Source organism: Pomacea canaliculata, linkage group LG3 (assembly GCF_003073045.1).
Source record: "Pomacea canaliculata isolate SZHN2017 linkage group LG3, ASM307304v1, whole genome shotgun sequence".
NCBI classification, from domain to species: domain Eukaryota; kingdom Metazoa; phylum Mollusca; class Gastropoda; order Architaenioglossa; family Ampullariidae; genus Pomacea; species Pomacea canaliculata.
In genome coordinates, this window is record NC_037592.1 from 24,683,520 (window position 1) to 24,705,600 (window position 22,081).

At 39.9% G+C, this 22,081-nt stretch overlaps 2 protein-coding genes across 2 annotated transcripts; one reads left to right on the forward strand and one right to left on the reverse strand.

The window, feature by feature from the left end:
* The first annotated feature begins 27 nt into the window (after window positions 1-27).
* LOC112559184 (balbiani ring protein 3-like) lies at window positions 28-12,585 on the forward strand. The gene is made up of 6 exons (XM_025230193.1): window positions 28-186; window positions 8,672-8,810; window positions 9,148-9,195; window positions 9,509-9,693; window positions 10,040-10,344; window positions 10,754-12,585. The coding sequence occupies exons 1-6, from the start codon at window positions 145-147 to the stop codon at window positions 11,058-11,060; spliced, it is 1,026 nt and encodes a 341-aa protein (XP_025085978.1). The 5' UTR covers window positions 28-144; the 3' UTR covers window positions 11,061-12,585.
* Window positions 12,586-14,829: 2,244 nt separating this feature from the next.
* LOC112559185 (cyclin-G2-like) lies at window positions 14,830-21,967 on the reverse strand. The gene is made up of 7 exons (XM_025230194.1): window positions 21,632-21,967; window positions 21,233-21,319; window positions 19,604-19,749; window positions 18,734-18,814; window positions 17,746-17,991; window positions 17,303-17,404; window positions 14,830-16,053 (listed from the first exon to the last, which is right to left on the reverse strand). The coding sequence occupies exons 4-7, from the start codon at window positions 18,812-18,814 to the stop codon at window positions 15,640-15,642; spliced, it is 843 nt and encodes a 280-aa protein (XP_025085979.1). The 5' UTR covers window positions 19,604-19,749; window positions 21,233-21,319; window positions 21,632-21,967; the 3' UTR covers window positions 14,830-15,639.
* Window positions 21,968-22,081: the final 114 nt, after the last annotated feature.

Genomic DNA, 22,081 nt, shown 5'->3' on the forward strand with positions numbered 1-22,081 from the left:
CGAGCTGGAGGGTTGATAAAAGGCGAGCGAAGAGTAAGGGGCACTATACATACTAGGGAATACTCAATCTAGGGAGTTGCTTACCAATCTCGATACACAGTTGTGGATTTGTCTAAAGCTCAAAGAAAGGCAGAATACAGCAGGATGACTGCTTTCTGGATTTTCGCATTGGGACTTGTCCTATCGGTAAGTCTATTCCTAGTTTTGTTACCCACAGCTTATTGAAAAGTTTGTCTACTTTCATCTTCCAGGATCAATCCAAATGATTTTGATAACCCCCGCTATTTTTCACAAAACTACAAACACAGATCGATAGAATATGTATGTATGTAAGTAATCCTCCTTATACGATTGTTTTGAATGCTTAACTACATTTGTGGTGCTCTTTTTCATATTTCGCCCCTCATTTATAATACCCTGTATCCAAGACAGAAAGGGATTGCGATATTTTTAGATTATCACCATCAATAAGCATCGATTTCATCATTATCATCATAAGAAGAGAATGACCACGAGATTTTAAATTTGGCCACCGTTTCAGTAAACGCATCGATCAGGAAAAATAGTACAGAGTCATCCTGAACGCTCACTAAATTGATTGCTAACGAATCCTACCAGCATTGATATGGCTGGATGATCAAACCAACGGAAAATCAAAGTACTAGTACTTTGTCTCAAATAACTATTTCGTAATTGCGTCAGTGATCCCTTGACGTTGAGGCTTAGTATTTTTCTTAGGTTGCTGGAGTTGAGACGGAGAGGCGGATAGAGGTCTTCTTTGAGACTCAGTGCACTGATGATGGTTTAGTTTGTACTCACTCTTTTAATTGTCCTAGAAGTGTGTGTGTGATCTGAGCTTCAAAGTGCCCGGAGCAGACCTTAGGTCATCGCTGTCCTTCATAACGAAGACCGTCGAATTTGTGTGTAAACAAAAGTAAACAAAAGTTCTCCAGCTTGGCAGTGCTGGGGCTCGTCGGTCTCTAATGATCGAGTGTTATCCCCTCGGGCCATACACCTGGACCGCTGAAATGTCATCGCTTCTTCGAGTTTTCCATATTTTGTGTATTCTGTTTGGGTTGACGCTTACCGATATTTGAGCGGAAATCTTTCTCTTTTTTCCCTACTTCGCTAGCCCCGTATGACACTATCTTTCAGGAGTGCCCATTCGTTCAGCCAAGCATACTGACCTGGGTTTGACATGGTACAAACAATGTCCATTGTGAGTCCTTTCAGATGCTGCCTGAGTAATTTTGCTGTTGCGAAAAACACTTTAGCAGCTAGCTTGATATCAAAATTTATATTAATTTCCTCCCAGATTAACATTTTGTTCAATGTAATAAAAAAAATTCCTTTCTGAAATGGTATAGTTAAGTATAATTAATTTTTTCCCTCTGTGTTTGTTCTGAAAAGCAGGCGGAGTTAAACCGCTACACAATCAAACATCTTGTGCTTTGGTGTACTCGGACACTTCTCCGCTTTATTTCGCAGTGTCTGCACTGACCTGTCTTTTGTTTCGAGGTTTGCGTGCGAGTGTCAGTGACGCTGCTAACTGCTGCTGACACACCCCAGCGGTGCTAGACTTGTATGCCATCAATCCGTTGCACTCCTTTCAGAAGACCGAAAAGAACTGACCGCAAAAATCCCTTCGTGTACAGCTCAACTTTCTACAGTGCGTCAACGGTTGAGGTCTAGGTATCATAATCCATATAAAACACTGTACACTATCTGCTGAGTTGTGTACATTATTGGGCCTCATTAATTCCCTACACAGGGCGCTCTGTGTTAATATCTTAACGTTCACGATTATTTGTTTGTTTGCTTGAGTGTTTCGCTCAGTAAAACGCTAGTAAGCGTATAAGGTTTTGCTCGTAAGCCTTGTGGGCATCCTCTGCTCATTGGAAAGTCATCCAACGGAAGTTGCATTGACGACCACCATTATGACGTCAGCAGTGGTACGTCTATCCGTTAGACGTACATCACAGATCGCTCACGTCATGACGCCACAGTAAGGCTTTGCGTGAGTCAGGCATTCAGCTCGTCTGCACGAAAAACTCGAATGACCACTGGAAAAAAGTCATCTCTGCTTTCTCTGTATGTTACAACAGGCCTGGTGACATAGAAGTATACAAGAGGGCGTGAGACTTGAGTGGATGGTACGACGCATTAATATGTTTTTGTGTGAGATTTACTGGAGTGGATAGACACATGGAAGAGAAACGCGCTTGATTGTTTGCATTAGTATTCAAGAATGCGTGAGACAGGAGTGAATAATGTGACGGAGTAGAGAAGAGTATTCATTAGAGAGAGAGAAAAGGTGGACAGTATGGCGAAGTTGAGAAGCATGTTCGACCTCGCTGTTTACTTTTACTAATGGGTGAAGACTAGCAAACAGATGTTGCATCATCTGACCAGCCACTACTTTGAAACACACGAAACGTGTGGTTGGCGTAGGGGGAGGGAGAGGGGTGAGCTAAATCTCTAACCTAGCCGAAACATTATCCACTCAATTAACACTTTTAATTATATTTGGTTTGATGTTTGTCCCCACAAGATAGAACTTCAAGAGCCAGGGCATTACTATGCTCTTGGATGATAAAAGCAAAGTCAGTCAGCTCTCTTTGATAATATTGACAAGCACTAAAAGTGATTTGCGGGCTAATTGACTCCCTTAAGTCCTTTTTTAGGGTTCTGGAGCATTTACGTAGAAACCTTTTGAAAGACTGTGGCTATAGCACGAGCTGTATGGTCAACTGCTTTCGAGATTTTAAAATAACACGCCTGTAGCTAATTGCTTTGTTTTAGCCATACAGCTGATGCACAACATCGACCTAGCATCTGACCCCAGCTGCAACCTTCTAAGCCTACAGCCGCAACGGATAAATGTGTGCTTAGTTTGTTTTACACAAGGTCGTCTGCGCTTTTGTATGTCTTGTGGTTATAAATGGAGGTACATGATTGGATTTGGATTGATATCTCGCTCTTACACAGTTTTTTGCTTGTTTAGAGCCTGTATGTTAATGGATGTTATGGAAGATAAATCGGATCCTAAAACGCCGTGCGCTTTTTCAGAGGCCTTGATAACGTTTGGTGAAGTTTTCGGAAGCTGATGAGAGTATGTGTTCACGAGCAGTTCAGTCAGCTTAGACAAGGTTTCTAGCCTTAAAACTAGGGATCTCGTCTTTTGATAGTTGAGCTATACTCGGGCAGATTTTCATGTAACCGTTAATGGATTTCAATCAAAAATATCATCGTCAGCAATTAGTATATTATGTCTACATTTCAGGCTAAACAATATTTTCACCACCCTTTCTAATGATAGTGTAACGCATTATTTTAGAATTTTCTAGTTGGGGAAATGCTTGAAGGAAAACGTATATAAAAAAAAAAAATAAAAAAATGTGACACTAAAACACCATGCAGTGGATTGTTGCTTGAAAATTTCGGTAAATAAGTGAAATTAGGTGTTGATGAGCACGTGTGTGATGCGGAAAAGTATAAATCTACGCTACTCTTTATACACAGGTCGTCTGGAAAGTGTTTTATCCTCTCTAGAGAGTCCAGAAACAGTAACAACCACTTTAACAGATGCTGAGCCATTTAACGTCCACAACAGCTGGCTGGGGAAAGGGGGAGGAGTGGGTCATGCTGCTTCTGTTGTTGAAGAACCACAGCTAGTCGGTTCAGCTTTGCCGTTCTGTTGCTTACTACGCGTGTGCACAGCCTCTCTGTCTTTTAAATGGGACGCCTGATATATTTTTTAGTAATATCATTTAAACAGTAAACTGCGTAAAATAATCTTAAAATAGAAAGTATGTATTTCTGTTCCTCAAACTTTATTAATATCGTTATTTCAAAAAAGGAAAGTTCGAGAAAGCTGAATGATGCCATAGACAGAAATCAATGAGACGATACGTGCATTTATTTGTTTCTGCCAGCTGGAGGCTGGAGTGTTTGAACAATTGGCACTGTTGTGTAAACAAAAGTAAACATAGACTGCGTATGCTTTATCCGTATTTTCGGTGACATTGATAGGTTAGCATCAATTTCCAGACGGAATAAGCGAAAGTGTCCACTTCCTCTACACATAGGTAGGGAGGGGTTGCTTAAGCACAAACTACTTTGACGCCGAAACTAACGCAGACGCAAACATGTCATCCAGCACGCATCTGCGGCGAGGTGAGACTTTCACGAGGTGCGTGTATTTCTGACTTCATTTCTGCTTTAAAAGAATCGAACAGAAGCAAGGGGTTGCTAGGAACAAGGGGAAACATCACGAATTACAGGAAGAAAAATAACCGAGTAAGAATATCGTGTTGGCCTTATGCGATTGGTGAATATCGCCATTTTGAGAGATTTATCCAACCCCAAACTTCAGAGAGTACAGAAGTCTGTGAACCGAACTTTCAACAAAGCCCCCATTCTGTGTCCGTGGGAAGGGGCAACATAGTGCGACCACAAGTGACCTTTTGACTTTCCGGCCAGAACCACGCGGTAGTCGCTTCCTGCGCGCTGCAGTACATCTTTGGGAGGGGGGCTGTTCATGGCGAGGGCTGTTAGTCTCAGTAATTGCTTCCTCCTACCCCTACCCCAGCCCCCCACCTCCATCCCAACACGTACACATGCTGACCGCGCTGTACAGATCAACAAACTGTGATGGAAGCTCCAAAAATAGGGCTTGGGTTGGAACTTGAGAAGTGGACACCAGCGACTGAGACGCAGTCAGAAGCTTCAACAAAGTCTGATGCTATGCCAGCTTTAAATGATTTCACCGAGTCGACCGAATATGGTGGTTGAAACTTTAGCATACGTTTGCACATAATGTAACCACGATGAGAAAAGAAATATTCGAGTGATGGGTTTTGTTTGCAGACGATGGGACTAAAGTTCTTGACAACCAGCTTCTGTTACTCGAATCGTGCAAACTCTCCTACTTCCTCCTTCCCTATCTACTGCGTTCCAAAGGTCCGGTCCATGTGCAGGCGGCTAGAAAGGGCATACACTTGATGAACCATGCAAGACCCACTCTGTTCATCACGGCAATACTCCAGAGAAGTTAAATCCTCATTCTTTTGATGATTGGTGCGAGTGACATCTGAGCTGAGAGTCGCTGGTTGGAGCTCACCGGAGCATGTGGGAGGAAATCGCTCATCCTCTTCCCCTACTCCCACACACAAACACATACACATCAGTCACCTGAGTATCTGATTTAGCAAGATGAAAGGTGATGGAGAATAGGAGAATGGGACTGAAGCTAGCAGCATAAGTGACTGGGAAGTTTCAGAGAGGGAGATGACGTCGTAGGTGTCAAGTACAATAATAACTTTATGTTTCAATCAAGGTGTATCATGTGGTAGGGAAGTTGTTGTTTGTCTTCTCTGGCAGAGGGACACTACAAGTCAAATATAGTTCAGAGTCTGCTTAGTAAAACTTTATCTCTGTAAATTGTGTTTGAATTCCTCCTGCTTAAAGTATTTTTTGCAGACAGTTGAGGAATCTATGTGTCCATAGTACAATAATAGCAGATTAATAATTTGATGGTGAATGAGTAGTGTGTGAAAACCAAAGGATCTGTTTTAATGTTCAATTAATGTTTTAAGATATATATGTTAGACCACTTCGATGTAAGGAGGAGGCACTGTTTCTGTTATTCTAGATCTGAAGAATAAACAACTGTAAAATTAATCATAATGCTACTTTATACTGGTAGTGCGTGTAATTGGAAATGCTGTACGAAATTGTGCAAGAACATCTTGAAAGGTTAATGCCCTAAAGAATAAACACATTTCTCAAAAGATTTCATGAACAGAAATTTGTTTATTTATTCGTTCATTGGAAGGCAATCTCTCTCTCTCTGTAGCAGTGCACATGCACCTATTGCTCCCCCACCTCGATCTCGAGTCCTCCCTGCAGACCTCTGAGATTTCACTTATCACCTGATCGGCATGGAACCTCAACGACTCGCTGCAGGCCGCCATACATCAAACGAGAAAAACAGACTCCGCTTCATCTGCCGCTCGCCCTCGAAAGATGCTCGCGGTGCCGAGCGATTGGCTTTCCCTTGCTATCACTTCTGGCGCGAAAGGCAGCCCCATAATATACGGTGCTGATAGGCGGTGATAGCTGCTTCTAGCATTACCACCCTGAAGACTTTCATGGCACAAGCATTGACGTTATGCGCACGTGCGGGGAGGGGAAAAAAAAAGCGAGATTGAGCAACAAACTTTTTTGCCCACTAACTCTCTCCTCTTCTCCATCCCGGTCAATGTCAAGATAGCAGGTATGACGCCAGCAGACCCCATGGGGATAACGGGTCTGGCTCCAATCTACCCATTTAAATGTTTTTGGATGACGTACTCTGCGCTGAGAATCATGATTTCGTGAAATAACCATACCGACCAGAAATAGTAACGAAAACAAACAATTTAATCGGATACGGGTGTGCATGGCCATATTCCAAAACGCGCATTTTCACATTTCAAAAACCCGAATACACAAGCTAAACGCAGGACACGTTTCCTTTGAACAACTTGAGTTTCTCGCAAAAACATTTACCAATAGCTAGCCTCTCTCTCTCTGACTGGGTGAACAGTGTTCTTCTTGGCAAATCTCCATGTTTTCACTCGCTAGGCAATAAACTTCACGGTCAATCCACTTCTGGTAATCAACTCTGTCGTCGTGTCTGTGGTGTCAATCGGCACCGTATAGCCTGGCTGTGTGGGGGGAAGAGGGATTGGTTGACCATAGTAGATCCACTTCAAATGTGATGGCTGTTAACGAGCTCTGTGAACTGCAGCTGAGATAATAAACCTTAATCTTCCAATCTGTTGTTAACATCTGCGCGATGAGGCATTTCCAATAGCTATATTAATGATATATAAGTGTAAGTAACGTATTTTCGTAATTAGGTTTAAGTCAATGGCATTTGACTTCAAAAGATAATGGGAAGGTGGGTGATTTCAGAAGTTAATTGCTTTTTTTAAGGTCACCATCATCATTGAGCCACGACCTATGGCATCTGACTTTATGTCGATGCTAAATCTGTACCAAAAAAGTTGCACGTGGTCCGAGTTCTAGAGGAACAGAATGTCTGCTGTGATTTTGGTCGATCTGTAGGTGCTGAATAGCTTATTAAAGCCACGGGTGAGCATAACAATGGCCCGTAATTGAAGCCAACCGACGTTGTCTGCTCCAAGAAACGACTGCTGTGCTGTCCTTATGCTTGCTGCTTTATTTATTTAAATTTAATGCTATTCATCGCCTATTTGAGTGCGTTTTATGCCAGTGTCAGCGAAGAGAGATCGGGATGAATGGAGGGAATGTCAGTGAGGGAATGTCAGTCATTTCTGCGAATGAACCTAGATAACAAGCAAGCAGATGGTGACTACAGGACGCGTGCAAACGCGCACGTGAATCCACGTAATGTCTATTAAAAGTTTGAACACAGGTGTGGCAAGCAGCGTGACACAGGTTCCTTAGAATTTTGGCTCAAGGATGAGTACTGAGTGAGAACCTACAAAGGGGTATTGTAGACTTCTCATGTACAGTTATATATATATAGAGCCCTTTTATGATGATGTCTGTTTTATATTTAAAAAACTGTTCGATGATATTTGTGACATAAAATATGCAAATACTTTTCATCCAGCCTGCACTTTTTAAAATAAGTAGTTAGCAGGCGGTGGATAACAATAAATAAAAATAAAGCCGCAGGCACTAGCATGGCACATGACCTCTTTCAAGTTTCCACCACACTTTCCTGAACTGCCCTCTTCGCCTCACCGCTCGTCACTTTGAGGGTCTTTGGTTCCACGTTTAATTTTATTATCAACAACAACAACAGCAACAATGTGAACGTTTTGCCAAACCCATAGGACAAAGTTCGAAGGCTTCTCCTAAATCGTTTTAAAAGAAATCAGAACTGACGTCATGGCCGAATTGACCTGTACTAACGAGCAGAGTCGGGTCAAGCATGGGCGTGTTGTGATAGACGTTCACAGATGACGTCAGCCGTATGTGCTTGTGAACTCACAGATGGTCTCACTTTGATCAACTTGATACCGACGTCGCTCAGTAGCGGAACATCCGTGCTTCACTACGTCGGTAGCACGTCAAGAGGGAGGTCAGGATGAGCCATCCGTTACCGCACAACGGAAGCTTTGATCTACCTTTCCCATACCCCTGCACCATCATGTCACCGGGCATCTGGTGCGCCAGGCAAACAGGCGTAGCGATGACAACTCTTCGTGTTTCGGATCATGACAATTTTTACTTTTCTTTGTCTGGATGATGATGATGATGATGATGATGATGATGGGCAAAATCGTGGTTATACAGAAAGCACTCAGTTTTTGATATAAAAAAAAAATCTTTAGTCGCAAAGGAACAGAAAGATGGACAATGATGCGGAAGAAGTACAGAAGACAGTTAAGATACAATGATAACAGACAGTAATGACGAAGGTAATCTGCCATCACTAATCCTTTCAGTGAGAACAGCCGCTTCAGGTGATCGCGTATTCATTTGGGATGGGGTTGGGATATGGGGTTTCTACTAGGAATATAAAGTCCCACGTGTGGCGAACAATCAAGCATTCAAACACACTTCGAGCAAATATGATAAACGCAGTATTTACGTTTTATGTCACGCCTTGCTAACGTTTCTGTCTTGACAGGTACATGGGCAACAAGGTTATGGAACCAACGGACAAGGACCGCAGAGTGCTGAAGAGCTGATGGCCAGTGTACACAGCGTAGATGACTTCATTGGACTTCTTGTTAAACGCGATGGCCGTCCCGTGGCAGAATCAGAGAGTAAGTTTGCCGGTTCGCTGCCTGCCCCATCTGCTTAGTTTAGGAACTATTTATTCTTTCTCCTCTTTGGATGGGCGTTAGATGAAGAGACATCCTTTACTGCAATTTTACTTAATTGCTACTTCAGTTTGTTTTTTTTTCTGGATATGGAAAGTACGTTTTACTCTTTTTTTTCAAAGATAAAGTGATAGCCTACCAACTAGCATATATATCTCTCTCTCTCGCTCTGTGTGTGTATGTGTGTGTGAGAGAGAGATTGAATGACTCGTACGAACGCCGTGACTGTCATGAAGATGGGTGTTTCATCTCTTTAGAAGAGTTTTATTTTTCGTTTCAGTTTTCAGTCCATATACTACACCCGATGGAAAGAGAGTCATTTCAGGAGGTAAGTTAACATCGCACCGTTTTCAGTATCTAACAATTCTTGTGTGAAAGAACTATTTTCTGTAACTCTTTCACCTCAGTCCTCTCCCCTTTGCTTAAAGAAAAGTTTGCTCGGAAAATGTATGCGTGCATGTGAAGTGTTGATGAGATTCAAACAACTCTAAGGTTAAAATTTGCGCAGCAAAATTCAAGATCTGAACACTCCACCGAAACACGTTTTTACCATGATCCCTAGTTCCTGGAATTACGAAAAGACTAAGTGGCATTAGGACGACAACTGCAATTTAGGATTTGACATTTTACCCTCCTTGCAGGCGGAGTTATGGCCACTCCAGACGATTGTTCTCCCCGAAACATGACCGTACGCCTTCCCCTCAATTACACGGACACGCAGGTGGTGTACTACCCGGAGTGCACCATGGTACAGCGATGCGGAGGGTGCTGTCCCGTCCAGTTCCTGACGTGCGAACCACTCTACAAGGAGCAAATGGTCTACAATGTGAGTGTCGCTAAAAATAATGTATACTTTTGTACAAGTCATGTGGCTTATAAGAATATTATTTATTCCCTTCGACGTGAAAGGTCCATTCACAAATTTTATGTTCGCCAGTCCTTCCTCTATAGACCTCAGTTTCTGCCTCTGCTTTTTGTAATTCGGTTATTCGTATTTTATATATATATCCTCTTCTTGTTCGTGTAAAAATTATTATTTGGGGTTTTAAAAGTTGTTTGTTTGTTTGTTTGTTTGTTTGTTTGTTTGTTTGTTTGTTTGTTTGTTTGTTTACCTCTTTTTAGCGGAATGATGTAATGCTGGACTTTTATCTGTGGTTTAATTGTCTAATCAGGTGCTCAAAGCCAGGTACTTGTTTCCGGGATCCATCAACCTGAGGTGGGAGGGAATGGAGAGTGTGACGGTAGAGCGCCACCTGAGTTGTCGGGCCGTGTGCAGCTTGCGTGAGACGGATTGCAACGCAAAGCAGAGATACATTCCCCAGCAGTGCAAGTGCCAGTGCCGCAGCATCCAGCAGTGCTATCACAACCAGCGCTGGGACTCCAACAGCTGCGCCTGTGTCTGCCTGGAGGTGCAGCAGTGCTGCCCAAATGAGGACGATCGCAGCTGCCGACTCATCTTCGATAACGAGAGCTGCAGGTGAGAGGTCGTATGGTGTGCCGTTCACGTTCCTTCGTGTAAATTATTAAAGTACATGAACCTGCTTTTCGCCTGACATCCAAAAATGCTTAGAAAATTGACTCGTGAGTGTAGTTTAGACTTTGAGGACACCGCCGACAGTGACGCGAAAACAACAAAGGTTCAACACTTCGATTAAGATGAGGATGACTACAATGTAATTAGTATTGTGAAGTTCAGAACTGTGATTTAAATAAGAATTCAACGAACAATAAGATTATTAGCGCTACGAGGTTCAAAACTGAATTAAAATAAGGATTCAACGGACAATAATGTTGTGTATGTCCTTTAGTATTTGGTGATCATTTCAAGCTCCAAAATTTGATCTTTTTACACATTTGAAAACGTTATTTACTGACTTTTTTTTCAGCTGCACTTTGAAGAGCTCCATTGAGGGTGCTGCAAACTTTAGTAGGGAAGAACTGCGCCAATGGGAACTAGAAAGGTTTAGCTCAACCATCGCGGATAACTCGGTTGTCCCTGACTCCTCTACCACCACCACCACCACTACCACCACTCAGGCTACAACCACGACCTCCGCCGCTTCCAACGATCCTTGTTTACACATTACTTGCCCACGTAACTTCTCCAAAAGACTGAACTCCAGCGGCAGGTGCGTTTGCCAGCTGAACCCCAATCGCATCCCCCGCCGCCGGCGGGATATCAGACGAAAGTAAGATCATCGGGCCGTAACGAAGAGCAGTGTTGATTTGGCAGTAGAAGAACTGTGACGAAAACTGCTTTTTCTTCATGTGAACCAACTAACCTTGTACTCACCCCCTTCCCTTGGCGACCTGCAACGTTATAACGTGATGTCGTTACTATGTCAGTTAATATACTTAGTATATAACTTAGTATACTTAGTATTTTCTAATCACGCATCTTTCAGTTTTTTTCGACGGACTTTGTGCTTTGTTTTTGGTTTTGTTTTGGGGGTTTAATTTTGCTTTTTTTTTTTTTTCGGAAGAGTTATTGAATACATGCAAATCTGAGGCCAGTTTGAAGTCTTAACAAACACAGTCGATTTTACATTCCAGCTTAAAATCTACTTTCGTGTTTAGCAGTGTTTTTTTTTTTTTTTTGTTTTTTTTTTTGGGGGGGGGGGCAGCACCGCCTCCTTTAAACATATGTAAGTGGACAATATAATGTTAGAACGAGCTGCCGATCTTCTACTTGACTTCAGTAAGCAGACGACTAGCACGAACGTGTATACAAGTGGTGGTAGCGTGTGTCACTGGTCAAATAATGGATAACAACCAGTCACAATGTTCAAGATCTATATAGGTTAACTCGCCTTTTCAAATTTTATTTGTATTTTTTAAACCTTACAGCATGCAAAGACCATATAAGCATTTTTAAAATTTGCAGTAGGAATATGCGATATCCATGGAAACTTTTTTTTAAAATATCGCCATCATGGAGCAGTTTTTAGCAATCCGAACCTCTTCGCGGTGTCGTCGTGTACAATAAATGGTTTCACAAAAATTTTTACAGTTATTTTTAAAAGAGATAAAATACTAGACTGGAGAGACAAGCTTGCCTGACTTCGTAAGAACCTGAAGCATTTTAATGAACCACCTAGCAAACTAGAACGTCGACAGATTTGATTAAGTTTGCAGTTTATTCCAGAGCATTACAGTGTCTCCATGATTTCCTCTGTTTGCTTTCGTGCAAACGTAGGGACGGCAAGACACAGTTTCGCCACTGCTCACCAACCTCTTTCTTTTTAAATCACTATTAATGTTGATAAGGAATAGAGCAAATGTTTGCATGCTGGCCTATAGCCCATACAGAGTCTTAGTGATAGCATTTTTAAAACCGAATACTGGACATGTATTTGCACAAAGTTATCAAGCAGGTTTATGTTAAAACTTCAATATTTTGAGTCTTGTAATTAAGAAAATTTTTGCACAAATGGCAATTTCAAAAACAAGAAGTGTGACGGATGCTAAAGACAGTTGACGTATAGTATGTGGATTTTTCTGATAACAGCTTTTCCATCTCGCTCAGTTAACCTGCAGCTACTAAATGTCTCCGTATTGTGCATGCTGCTCCGCTATATTTGTACAGTGGTATATCATACCGAATAAAAGTAAGATGTTCTATTTATTATGTTGTACATGCGTTATTATATGTAGAAATATGTAGTTGTCCTATGTATGTAAAAAAAAAAAAATCCAACAATAAACATTTCAAGCCATTCTGGGAGTCTGCGCGTCCTTCCAACTACGTGTGTGTTTGAGAGAGATATATCCGATTGCACTTAAGATGGGAAGAAATCAAGTTTTCGATCGCTTGGTATCTGCGCTCAGACCTAGAGCCTAGTATATTGTAATACGTATTAATCCTCTCTCTCTCCACTGGGCAGTGTAGGGTAGTCAATGCTGATCAGAGGATACCAACTCTCGCATTCCATCCCCAAGAATCGTTGCCTGGAGGAAGTGGGGAGGTTCTGAAACGCGTCGAGATACCTGTATAGCTTCGCAAAAACCTGTTATAAGTTATCCCAAAGGTATCTTGACCTCCAGTCCATAGCAACGGCCTCACGTTATGGAGGTTTACAGTCATTACAACTGACGCCCGTCCCACTTGTCGATGTGTGACCTAATTAAACAACACAACACTCATTGCTGGAGGGTCAAGCACAAGAACCGCGAGGAGGCGATAGGGCAATTACGTCACTCCAGCCCCGATAAGTAAGTGCCACTTAGGTGCTGCGGCTTCTACGAAGCGGCGTGAGGGGGGTTCGCGACCTGGTGAGACGGCCAGCGATCGAGTGTTTGCTCTTTAACTTCGGTCAACTTTCAGCCTGTTGGTCCTAATGATCGTCTAAGTGGATCACCAGTGTCGGCTTCGGCGGTCAAAGGGGAGCTTTCTGACGTCATTGACAACATGACCGATGGACATGCTGATTATCAGTTCTAAAGTTACGAAACGATTTTCCGAAAACAGCTACCACGACCGCCGCAGCTGCATGAGGCCAGTTTTTTTCAAGAGTTGCGCAAAATGAAATGAACTTCAATTCAAGCAACACGTCGTCTGCTTGAAAGATTGATTCAGAAGAGATTGGAAATGGAGTTTAAAAAAAATTACTTGGGGGCTTGGAAGTATCTGTGTCTCAGCTGTAATGCCAGCAGTTCTCAAAAATACATCCCTGCAATAGTAAGGTATCCAATTTGCGGAAAGCGCACAAATGTGTTCTCCAGGACGAGGTTTAAAAAAAAAATAAGTGTAATGTTTGGTTTCTTTCTTTACTTTTCTTCTCTTACGAGCACGAAAAGAAAAACCATCATCAATTCAGGGTTTGAAGAGCGATGCCCCTTTACCTACCTGGCTAAAGTCTCTGCCCACTGATCTGTATCACTGTCGTAGAAACCTAAGGACCAGAAATTTCAAACGGAAAATTTAGTTACCGCACTGAGCAAAAATATTGTTAACCACCTAGAATGTACTGTCCACATGGTAAATTTAAGTAGCTGTTACAAAATTGTAATTGTACGTGTATTATGCTGTTATTTCAAAGAATGTAAACACAATTGACTTCCACAACGCGTACCCGCAAAACGAGCGACGATGCCCGCTGAAAGGGAGATAACTCCTGGAGGGGGAACCCACACACCCACCCTCAGACAACAGGCAACTGATTAAACAGCTGAAAAAGAATTAAATATTCTTTACAATACATATTTGCTAGAGTCGCCACACACCTACGGTTACGCTATAACAGAGTTACGACGATTATCGTAGCTTTTAGAGATACCTAACTTAATTTCAAGGGGGATAGTTATTCTTCAGATTCGGCTGCTATCGGTTTTGCTATCAATAAATGGGAATTAAAAGAAACAGTTTTGCAGCCGACAGCGGAAATTTGCTGATGTGCGTAGAGCTGAAAATGTAAAAAAATCTAAAAAGTTTAGTCATATATGCATTATTAATTATCATTTACTGCCATAAATGTAAACTTTCTTCCATGTTAAATATGGTCAACAGTATTAAAAGTGAAGTTTGGGGTGGGTGGGCGATTCGTAGTTCACAGATTTTCTGCATTTGTGTGGGTCCTCACGCTTAGCCTTGCAAAAACCAGCAACTGTGACTATACACCTAAAGGCCCAGGTTACATGCATGTTAATTACTGTTAGCAAGCTTAACGATTGTGGCCGACATTTTACCAAGCATTTTTTGCTCATGTGCTTCTTTAAAAAAAAGCATCAATGCTAAACAACGTCCACTTATTGTGCTACACATCTATTTACACAGTTCTGACAACCAATCATTTGCTTCAAACCACATATATACTTGTTCTGGGCCATACACATGCAGGATGATTTGTTTTTGACAAGGACACTTTCAATGTCCATAAAACACTGTTTGGTGATATAATAGGTTAAAATACTGATATGGAATAAAAACATGAATGCCTGCATAAGCAACATGCACACAAACATGTACATACTCATCTTTTTAATAACATTTGTAAGTTGACAGACATGCAATTTTACACAACCTATACACTCAAGTAAATATCTAGAGTTAAAATTTTACACATCTTTGATAAAAAGTTATCCAAGGCTTAAAACCAAGTTATAAAAAAGAAAACATGAAAGATATGGAAAAGGCAGTTCTTGAATGTTCATTGTAAATGTTCTTAATCTAGGACTTTCAAGACACATGATTAAAGCTAAAATAATATGAACCTCGTTGGCATCAACTACGAGCATCGCTCAAAACAAAAATAGTTAAAGCCTGAACACTGCTCAGGGTAACCTTATCAGACTCTAGGGTTAACCTCTCTGAATACTCATCATTTTTAATTATGGGCCCAGGTAATGCTATGGTTTAATGCCAAGATAATTGAATGCTGCCACTTAATGTTGAGTCAGTTATCTTGAAAGCAAGTGTAATAATTGGCTAAGCAAAAATGGTAACTTGCTTACTGATTTATTGCACACATTCTCATTTTAACGATACGTAAATGGAGGAATAGGTTACAAGACAGCCCAAGTGTTAAAACTATAGCATTTATGTTCGTAAAATCTACCAGCACCAGAACAATAACTCTATCTAAATTCTTCATCTTGTATTTCCTTTCCTTTTGTAAATGGAAGTAAATTTATCCAGCATAGAAATAAGTTAGCACCAACACTTTTGATATATCACTTCAAATTGCTTGTTGGTTTGTTCCTGACCCCAATAATTATAATTGTTTGTCCCTTTGCACATAAATATATAATAAATTAAGGAGTTTAAGCAGGAACATCAGTGCACTGAAACACCAAGTCTTCTGACAGATAGTTCTGCAAAAGATTTGATAGGAATGTGGCATTTGATCTTCGGATTACAAGGAATGCCCTCAGTTTTATCTGAAGACTCTCTGGATGAAAAGTATGTGTGGTCTGTATTGAGTAAAATGTTCTGTTCAATGGATTTGTCAAGCTCCTTCTTGTCCTCCAATACACCTGTTTTACAGAAGTCTAAAAATGTCTGGTCACAAAGTTGTGCTTCTTCATCAACTCCCTCCTCTGTGATGGTTTGTAGTTCTGAACTTCCTTCCCAACTTAGCCTGTGGTACTTCTTGGCAGGAAAAACTGGTTTTACTATACTAACTTCTGCAGATGTGCCATCTTTACACTGCAAGATGCTTGAACATTCATAAAGCTCTGAATCACAAATCTGCAAAGAAAGTATATATTTAGTTGGTGACTAAAACCAAGAGCTTGTGTTTCTCTAGTTTGTCACATTATGAAAAGAATTCCTATCATCTTTTGCCTTCCTTTCAAAGTTCCTCCTTTCCTTCTTGTTTGTTTGTTCTATATTGCACTTTTGAAAAGTTAGATGTCTTAAAATGTCATGTTAAATCCCTAACTCTCAAATTTTCACAAATTTTTAAATCAGCATTACAGACAAAATGAGCAGAATGTAAAACTTTATAACTAGAAATCCTTCATTTAGGATCAGACTTTGCTACCACCTTTAGCAACCATGTCTCAGTAATGAACAGAAGAAACCTCTCTAGGTAGAATAATTCTGTCTCCTCAAGGAAGGAAAAGAATATCAGATGTAATAGTAGAAGACACATTTGCCCCAAATTCATCTCTCTACCCATTCAAAAAGAGGTGATCTGCCAGTAACAAAGTGATCCTCCTATAAACCATGTTTAAGGGTACACATAAATAACTTGGGTAAAGCTCCATTAAAAGATACTATAAAACTGCATGAAGATTTGATACATGCATGAACTAAGATACAGACATCAGAGAATTTCATGAGGAGGTTGTAATGGCTATGATCAACTCCAATAGTATACTTTTCCAAAAGGTAATTGTTATATAGCTGCTTTGTTAATAGGAATGTCACAAACCTTTAAAAAAAAAAAAAAAAAAAAAAAGAAGGAAATAATTAACACACGTTGGTCTAAACATGAAAAAGTCTGTTTAAATGTGACATCTAAAGGTAATGCAACTGTCCAAAGTAGCTTTGTTTGAAAAATAACTGGGTACTCTGAAAGCCCTCACATGAAGAAGCAGAGTTAGCTTATTAGAACACTGGCATCTGAACTTGGAGGTGTGCTAGTTCAATACCAATGTGGCACAGCCAACTCCCCATGTTAACCCAACTGTTGGAAATGGGTACTTGACTCCCTAGAGTGTAAGGGAAAGGTAGGTAAAGTAGTGAGAGGTAGGAGAGATGGGCACCATCCTCACAAAAAGCTGGTCCCAAGAAAGAGGTGGTCTTTCAATGACCTAAAAAAAAAAAAAGGGGTTAGGGGACAACACTTACATTTTACCATATGGAGGCGCTATACAATACAATACCTAATAATGTCTCAGTGTCATAAATATTAATGCTGAAAGTTTCAAAATATATATATATAGTCACATAGACTGCAAACTCCAACATATACATGAAATAAAAGAAACACCTGAAGAATGCTTTGGATCTCCATAATAAGATAATACACCATATGAGCATCAGCTACTGTCTGCAGGCTGTACTCAGTCACACCTAGAGCTAACGAAGATGGCTGAAACAAAAAGCAAAGGAAAATGTTTTTAACAATTATAATGACAGCTATTCATAAAAATCTAAATAAATCTTAAAATGAATCTTAAAATAATCAACATGCATCTGTCAATGTCAGTGCTCAAAGCAAAAACAACAAATTATCTTGTCAGCATAATATGATGTCATGAGATTTTAAGTCTGATGATTCAAATAAGAAAAGCGAATTGTCAGATTTTTGCTGGTTTACTACAGCTAGAAATAATTCATACAAATACTTCACACCAATCTACTGTAGTTTGTGTTAAATGATCATTATTAACACAAATTCTCAATTTGTTTAGAGACATTTTACTTACTTACCTTCAGTATTAAAGTAGAGTCTTCCTGCATGCAGATTGCTGCTCTTCTGATGAGGACCTCAAGATCTGGTAAACATATTCCAGCCCTGTTTATGATGGCATAGATGTGTTGAAGGAAATTCAAATATGTGCAAGAAGGAACTTGCCAGCTAAGTTTCTGAAGAACCCATTTTTCCATTCGACGAAGATCATTTGGTGTCCACTGGTTCAAGTGTAGAGCAACTAGTGAGGATACTGTTGCACTGGTCTGTTTTTTTTTAAATTAAAAGCAACAAAAAAAGGTCAACTTCATTCTAACAGTAAAATGAAATAGACATGCACTTTTTTACTACCAGATTGGGGTTTATTAAACACAATATGGACATATTTCAATACGAGCTTCATAGCACTAGCTGTTGTAAATAGTATACATTGTATACTGTGTAGAGATTTGTACATTTTAGATAGTTGGACATAAAACTTACATGGTTTCCGACAGTGTCAAACAATAATCCAAGTTCATTGCATTCAAACCTTTTTTTTGAGCATACAACTTTTAAAGTTAAAGTTTTATTAAATAAAAAAGGTTAACTTTAAAACAGTGTACTATTTTCCCCTTCAATAACCATAGTGTATATCACAAGAAAGGAGAACTCAGTAAATCTTAGGATATATGTAGTATTTTAATTAATAACATCATCTCCACTTGACAAATCTGTTGTCAGATACATGTAAGCACACACCACACACACGTGTATATTAAACAAAACAAATGCTAGTAAAGGCATTCACTAATACACATGCATGAAGATGTTTGTAAATTTTTCCCGTATACATTAGCACAATGCCTGCAAGGACTGTGCATACAGATTTTTAAATGGCTTCCATGCATTTAGGTTTATATTTGACCAGCCTGAAGATATCGTTTGGAGGTTATGTGCTGTATTGCCGAAGAGAATAATCGTGAAAATCCTGAATAATGTGTTAAAGAAGATGCCAGAAATGCTCACCTCATCATCTACAAATTTACTGGCTATTAAGTAGCAAGCTGCTGACAAGCATCCAATCAGTTTCTCATCTGTGCTTTTCATCTGCAAAGAAGCCACATATGAAAAATAATTGTCAACAACAACAAACACTGATCCTAAAAGAAACTTGCTAGCATCAAATGAGCTACAACAGAAGGTTGCTAGACAGCAGCTTTTGAAAGTATGGTTTAAATGACAGTAATGTGCATTTTGTTCATCTGTTTCAGAGACCTGTCTTCATAATACTGTAAAATTTGTCCTGAAAGGAGACTGGCTTTGACTCATTCTACTCACATAGAGTCTAAAGATTGCAAGATCTTTCCTCTCCACAAGTGCAAATAGGGGATAGTGCAAGCTTCCATGTGATATTCTTCAGACAATAGATTTATGTCCTTTTGTGATACATCATTGTCTAAACATATCTGACTTTTTGATAATCTCTACTGAATAATAACCAAAAATATAAGATATCAATGGTCTTTCAAATCCATTAGTCTAGTAGTTTAATTACAGCACTGGGAGATCGAACTCTCTCTTGTCCACTTTATTGCACACCTATTACTTGGTGCAACATTTCATTAAACTTCTATGGATGAAAATACCAGGTCACCAGTAAGGGATGGGGGTCAGTCTCTTCTTGAATAATTACAACCCCTTTTATATTTAAAAGATAATTAACAGAGTTTTTATTTTCAATAAATTTTGTTTGGCATGCGTTCTGAAGTAGCCAGCCCTGCATTTTTTATGTGTTTAGAGAATGGGTTAAGAGGAAAGGAATGTTTTATTTAAAGCCCAACACTTAAGTAATTATATAAAGTTTTATCAATACCAACATAGCAAAAATTAACTAACCTTTACTTTGGAACTAGAAAGTCCAGTGTTGTTATAGCAATAGAAAATGTACCATGTGAACCAGCATAGTAATAGTGAAGAGCTTGAATTTGTTGAAAGTACTTTTTCCTGAACTTCTTGCTTTCGTGTGACATACTTTGTGTAATCTGCCATAAAATACAATGTTAAAAATTAATTCTTTTAACAATAATAAAAAATGCAAAATTTGTAAAGCACATACACTCCTGAGGAGAATGCTCTTAGTGCCCAAGAACAAGAAATATGGACAGCAAACAAGGGACAGGAAAACAATTGTTTGTTTGTGTTTAATGCCGTGCCAGCAACTAGGGCTATATCCCGGCAACAATTAAAAGTAATTGTAATTTTAAAAGTTTAGGGACAAAACCTCCCAAGTCATATAACCTTAACATTCTTTAAAAAGTCAACACAATAAGTAAACAAAATGTAAAAGAGTGGATAAAGGGTAAAAAGGGGTGGTGAAACCCAAAAGGGCCACCAACATACCAAAAATCAAAAGAAAACTATCAGGACATAAAATTTCTTAAATTTGATGATAAAGTCATATCCTCCTTAAAAATGTAAAGATTGCTGCCAATGGGACGGAATCTGAACAAAGAAAATAAAGAATTCTCTGCAAAAAACTGCCGACGACAGTCTGGAGCTCAGGACAAACAATCAAAATATTTAACACATCAAAATTTCCCCTACACCATGGACAAACAGGTGGTGGTTCACCTCGTAAGAGGTGTCCCTGTGTGGCATAGGTTTGTCCCAACTTTAATCTAGCAAGGACCACCTCCTCCCGCTTCACTGGATGACATGAAGGTAGGTGGTCGGAAAGACAGGGAAGAGTGGCATATAATTTATTTTGGCCCAGAGTGTCCCAGTGGAGTTGCCATTTCCTGAGATACCAGCACGGCCAGTATGTATATAAAAATATACATACACACATGACCTGTTACAGCAATTCATTGTCCATGCATAAAAACATTCATGATTATAGGCGGCCCGGTGGCGCAACGGTTAGCGCCTGTCACCAATACAGTGAAGGTTGGCTGCCCTGAGTTCATTTCTCGTCTCGGGCATGCTGTTCTTTCTCTGCACGTGGCATCTGTTTACAGGGCTGGCTGCCCTCCGCCAAGGACGGTCCCAAGCCCCGCTGAAAAAGGAGGAGGGCTGGGCGTGGGGCCAGCACCCCCACCCCGTAAAAACAAATCCTTGCTACAAAAACATCGTAAAAAGTTAAGACTGTCGTCGATGGCCTATGCCCCAGGAGGGGCGAAGGGCATAAAAAAAACCCCCAAAAAAACCGCATGATTATGCACGCCTACACTTGCTGGAAAACAAGATTAAATTTAAGAGGCATTTTAAAGAAAAATAATGAGTTACAGCTTTCAGGCAAATATATGGGGTGATATATATAGCTTGTTCCAGGTAAGTGAAGCAGAGACAGAAAAGGAACCCACAGAACATGCACTACCTTATTATGTCTGTTATTTGTTATATATGTTATATTGCAATGGTGCACGGGTGTGAATTGTTTAAGTATAGAATATGTTAAGCATGTAATATGTTTAATGTGTTAATGGAAATTAAATCTTTATATATGTATAAAGAAAAGGAACCTACAGCAGTCTTAGTCTTCAAGCAGTGAGACCGTTGGAGCTGGTGTGCCTGAAGCTGCATCAGTTTTTTCAATTTGGCTACATCCGATTTCTGAAACAATTGCATCACAAAATTCTTCCTGAACATGGAGTGATTCAAAACTATACAGATCTTAACAAATTAAAGTACTTTAACTGAAAAAACTACACTTGTTTCCAATGTTAAAAATAAAACTAATATTCTAGTTCCAAATTAAATAGCAAAATTGATCATGATAAGAGCACGTATATACATTTCAAAAATCTTAATATACATGTATCAGCTACAGCTGCAGACCCTGCTATAGGTCACGGTTATTACAGCGCGCTACGTACACTACTATTCTCAGCGTATAACTATTCCCAAAGTATTAATGACACTTACCATCAATGTCATACAGTCGTGCCTCGTTGATAACGAAGCGTATGCCATTCTGCCCTTCAAAAAAAGTGTTGAAGCTAATTTATATATATGTATAGTTTCCTTCTTTGTCCGTGTCGATGATGAGGAACTCCTATATAGTTCTTGCTTTTTTCCAACATATACTTTTTATGGTTTCACACTTGTAAATTACATACTGTTCAATAGCTACATCTGTCAAAAAATATTATCACTTTAAGAGATATAATCCCCGCTGAGACAGTCGCATTAGGATAAATAATCAAAGTAGCTGCGTCTCTGGTTACGCTACCGGGGACGTGTTTCGAATCTTGGCGCTGATGTTTACGAAATGTTTGCTTTTATTTCATTGGCTGTCACAGGCGAACATAAACACTGTTCAGTATGATTAAGGCATGAATCACGCAATAATAATAAGAGCATATGACTGATTCT

What these genes read in the sequence shown, in the direction of transcription:
- LOC112559184 (XM_025230193.1), top strand. Translation starts at nt 145, where the DNA reads ATGACTGCTTTCTGGATTTTCGCATTGGGACTTGTCCTATCG. An exon ending in AGGAGCAAATGGTCTACAAT is followed by an intron (nt 9,694 to 10,039) that starts GTGAGTGTCGCT and finishes TTGTCTAATCAG; the next exon opens with GTGCTCAAAGCCAGGTACTT. An exon ending in TTCGATAACGAGAGCTGCAG is followed by an intron (nt 10,345 to 10,753) that starts GTGAGAGGTCGT and finishes CTTTTTTTTCAG; the next exon opens with CTGCACTTTGAAGAGCTCCA.
- LOC112559185 (XM_025230194.1), bottom strand. Translation starts at nt 18,814, where the DNA reads ATGAAAAGCACAGATGAGAAACTGATTGGATGCTTGTCAGCAGCTTGC. An exon ending in GTAAATTTGTAGATGATGAG is followed by an intron (nt 17,992 to 18,733) that starts GTGAGCATTTCT and finishes AAAAAAAAACAG; the next exon opens with ACCAGTGCAACAGTATCCTC. An exon ending in ACTCTACTTTAATACTGAAG is followed by an intron (nt 17,405 to 17,745) that starts GTAAGTAAGTAA and finishes TTTTTGTTTCAG; the next exon opens with CCATCTTCGTTAGCTCTAGG.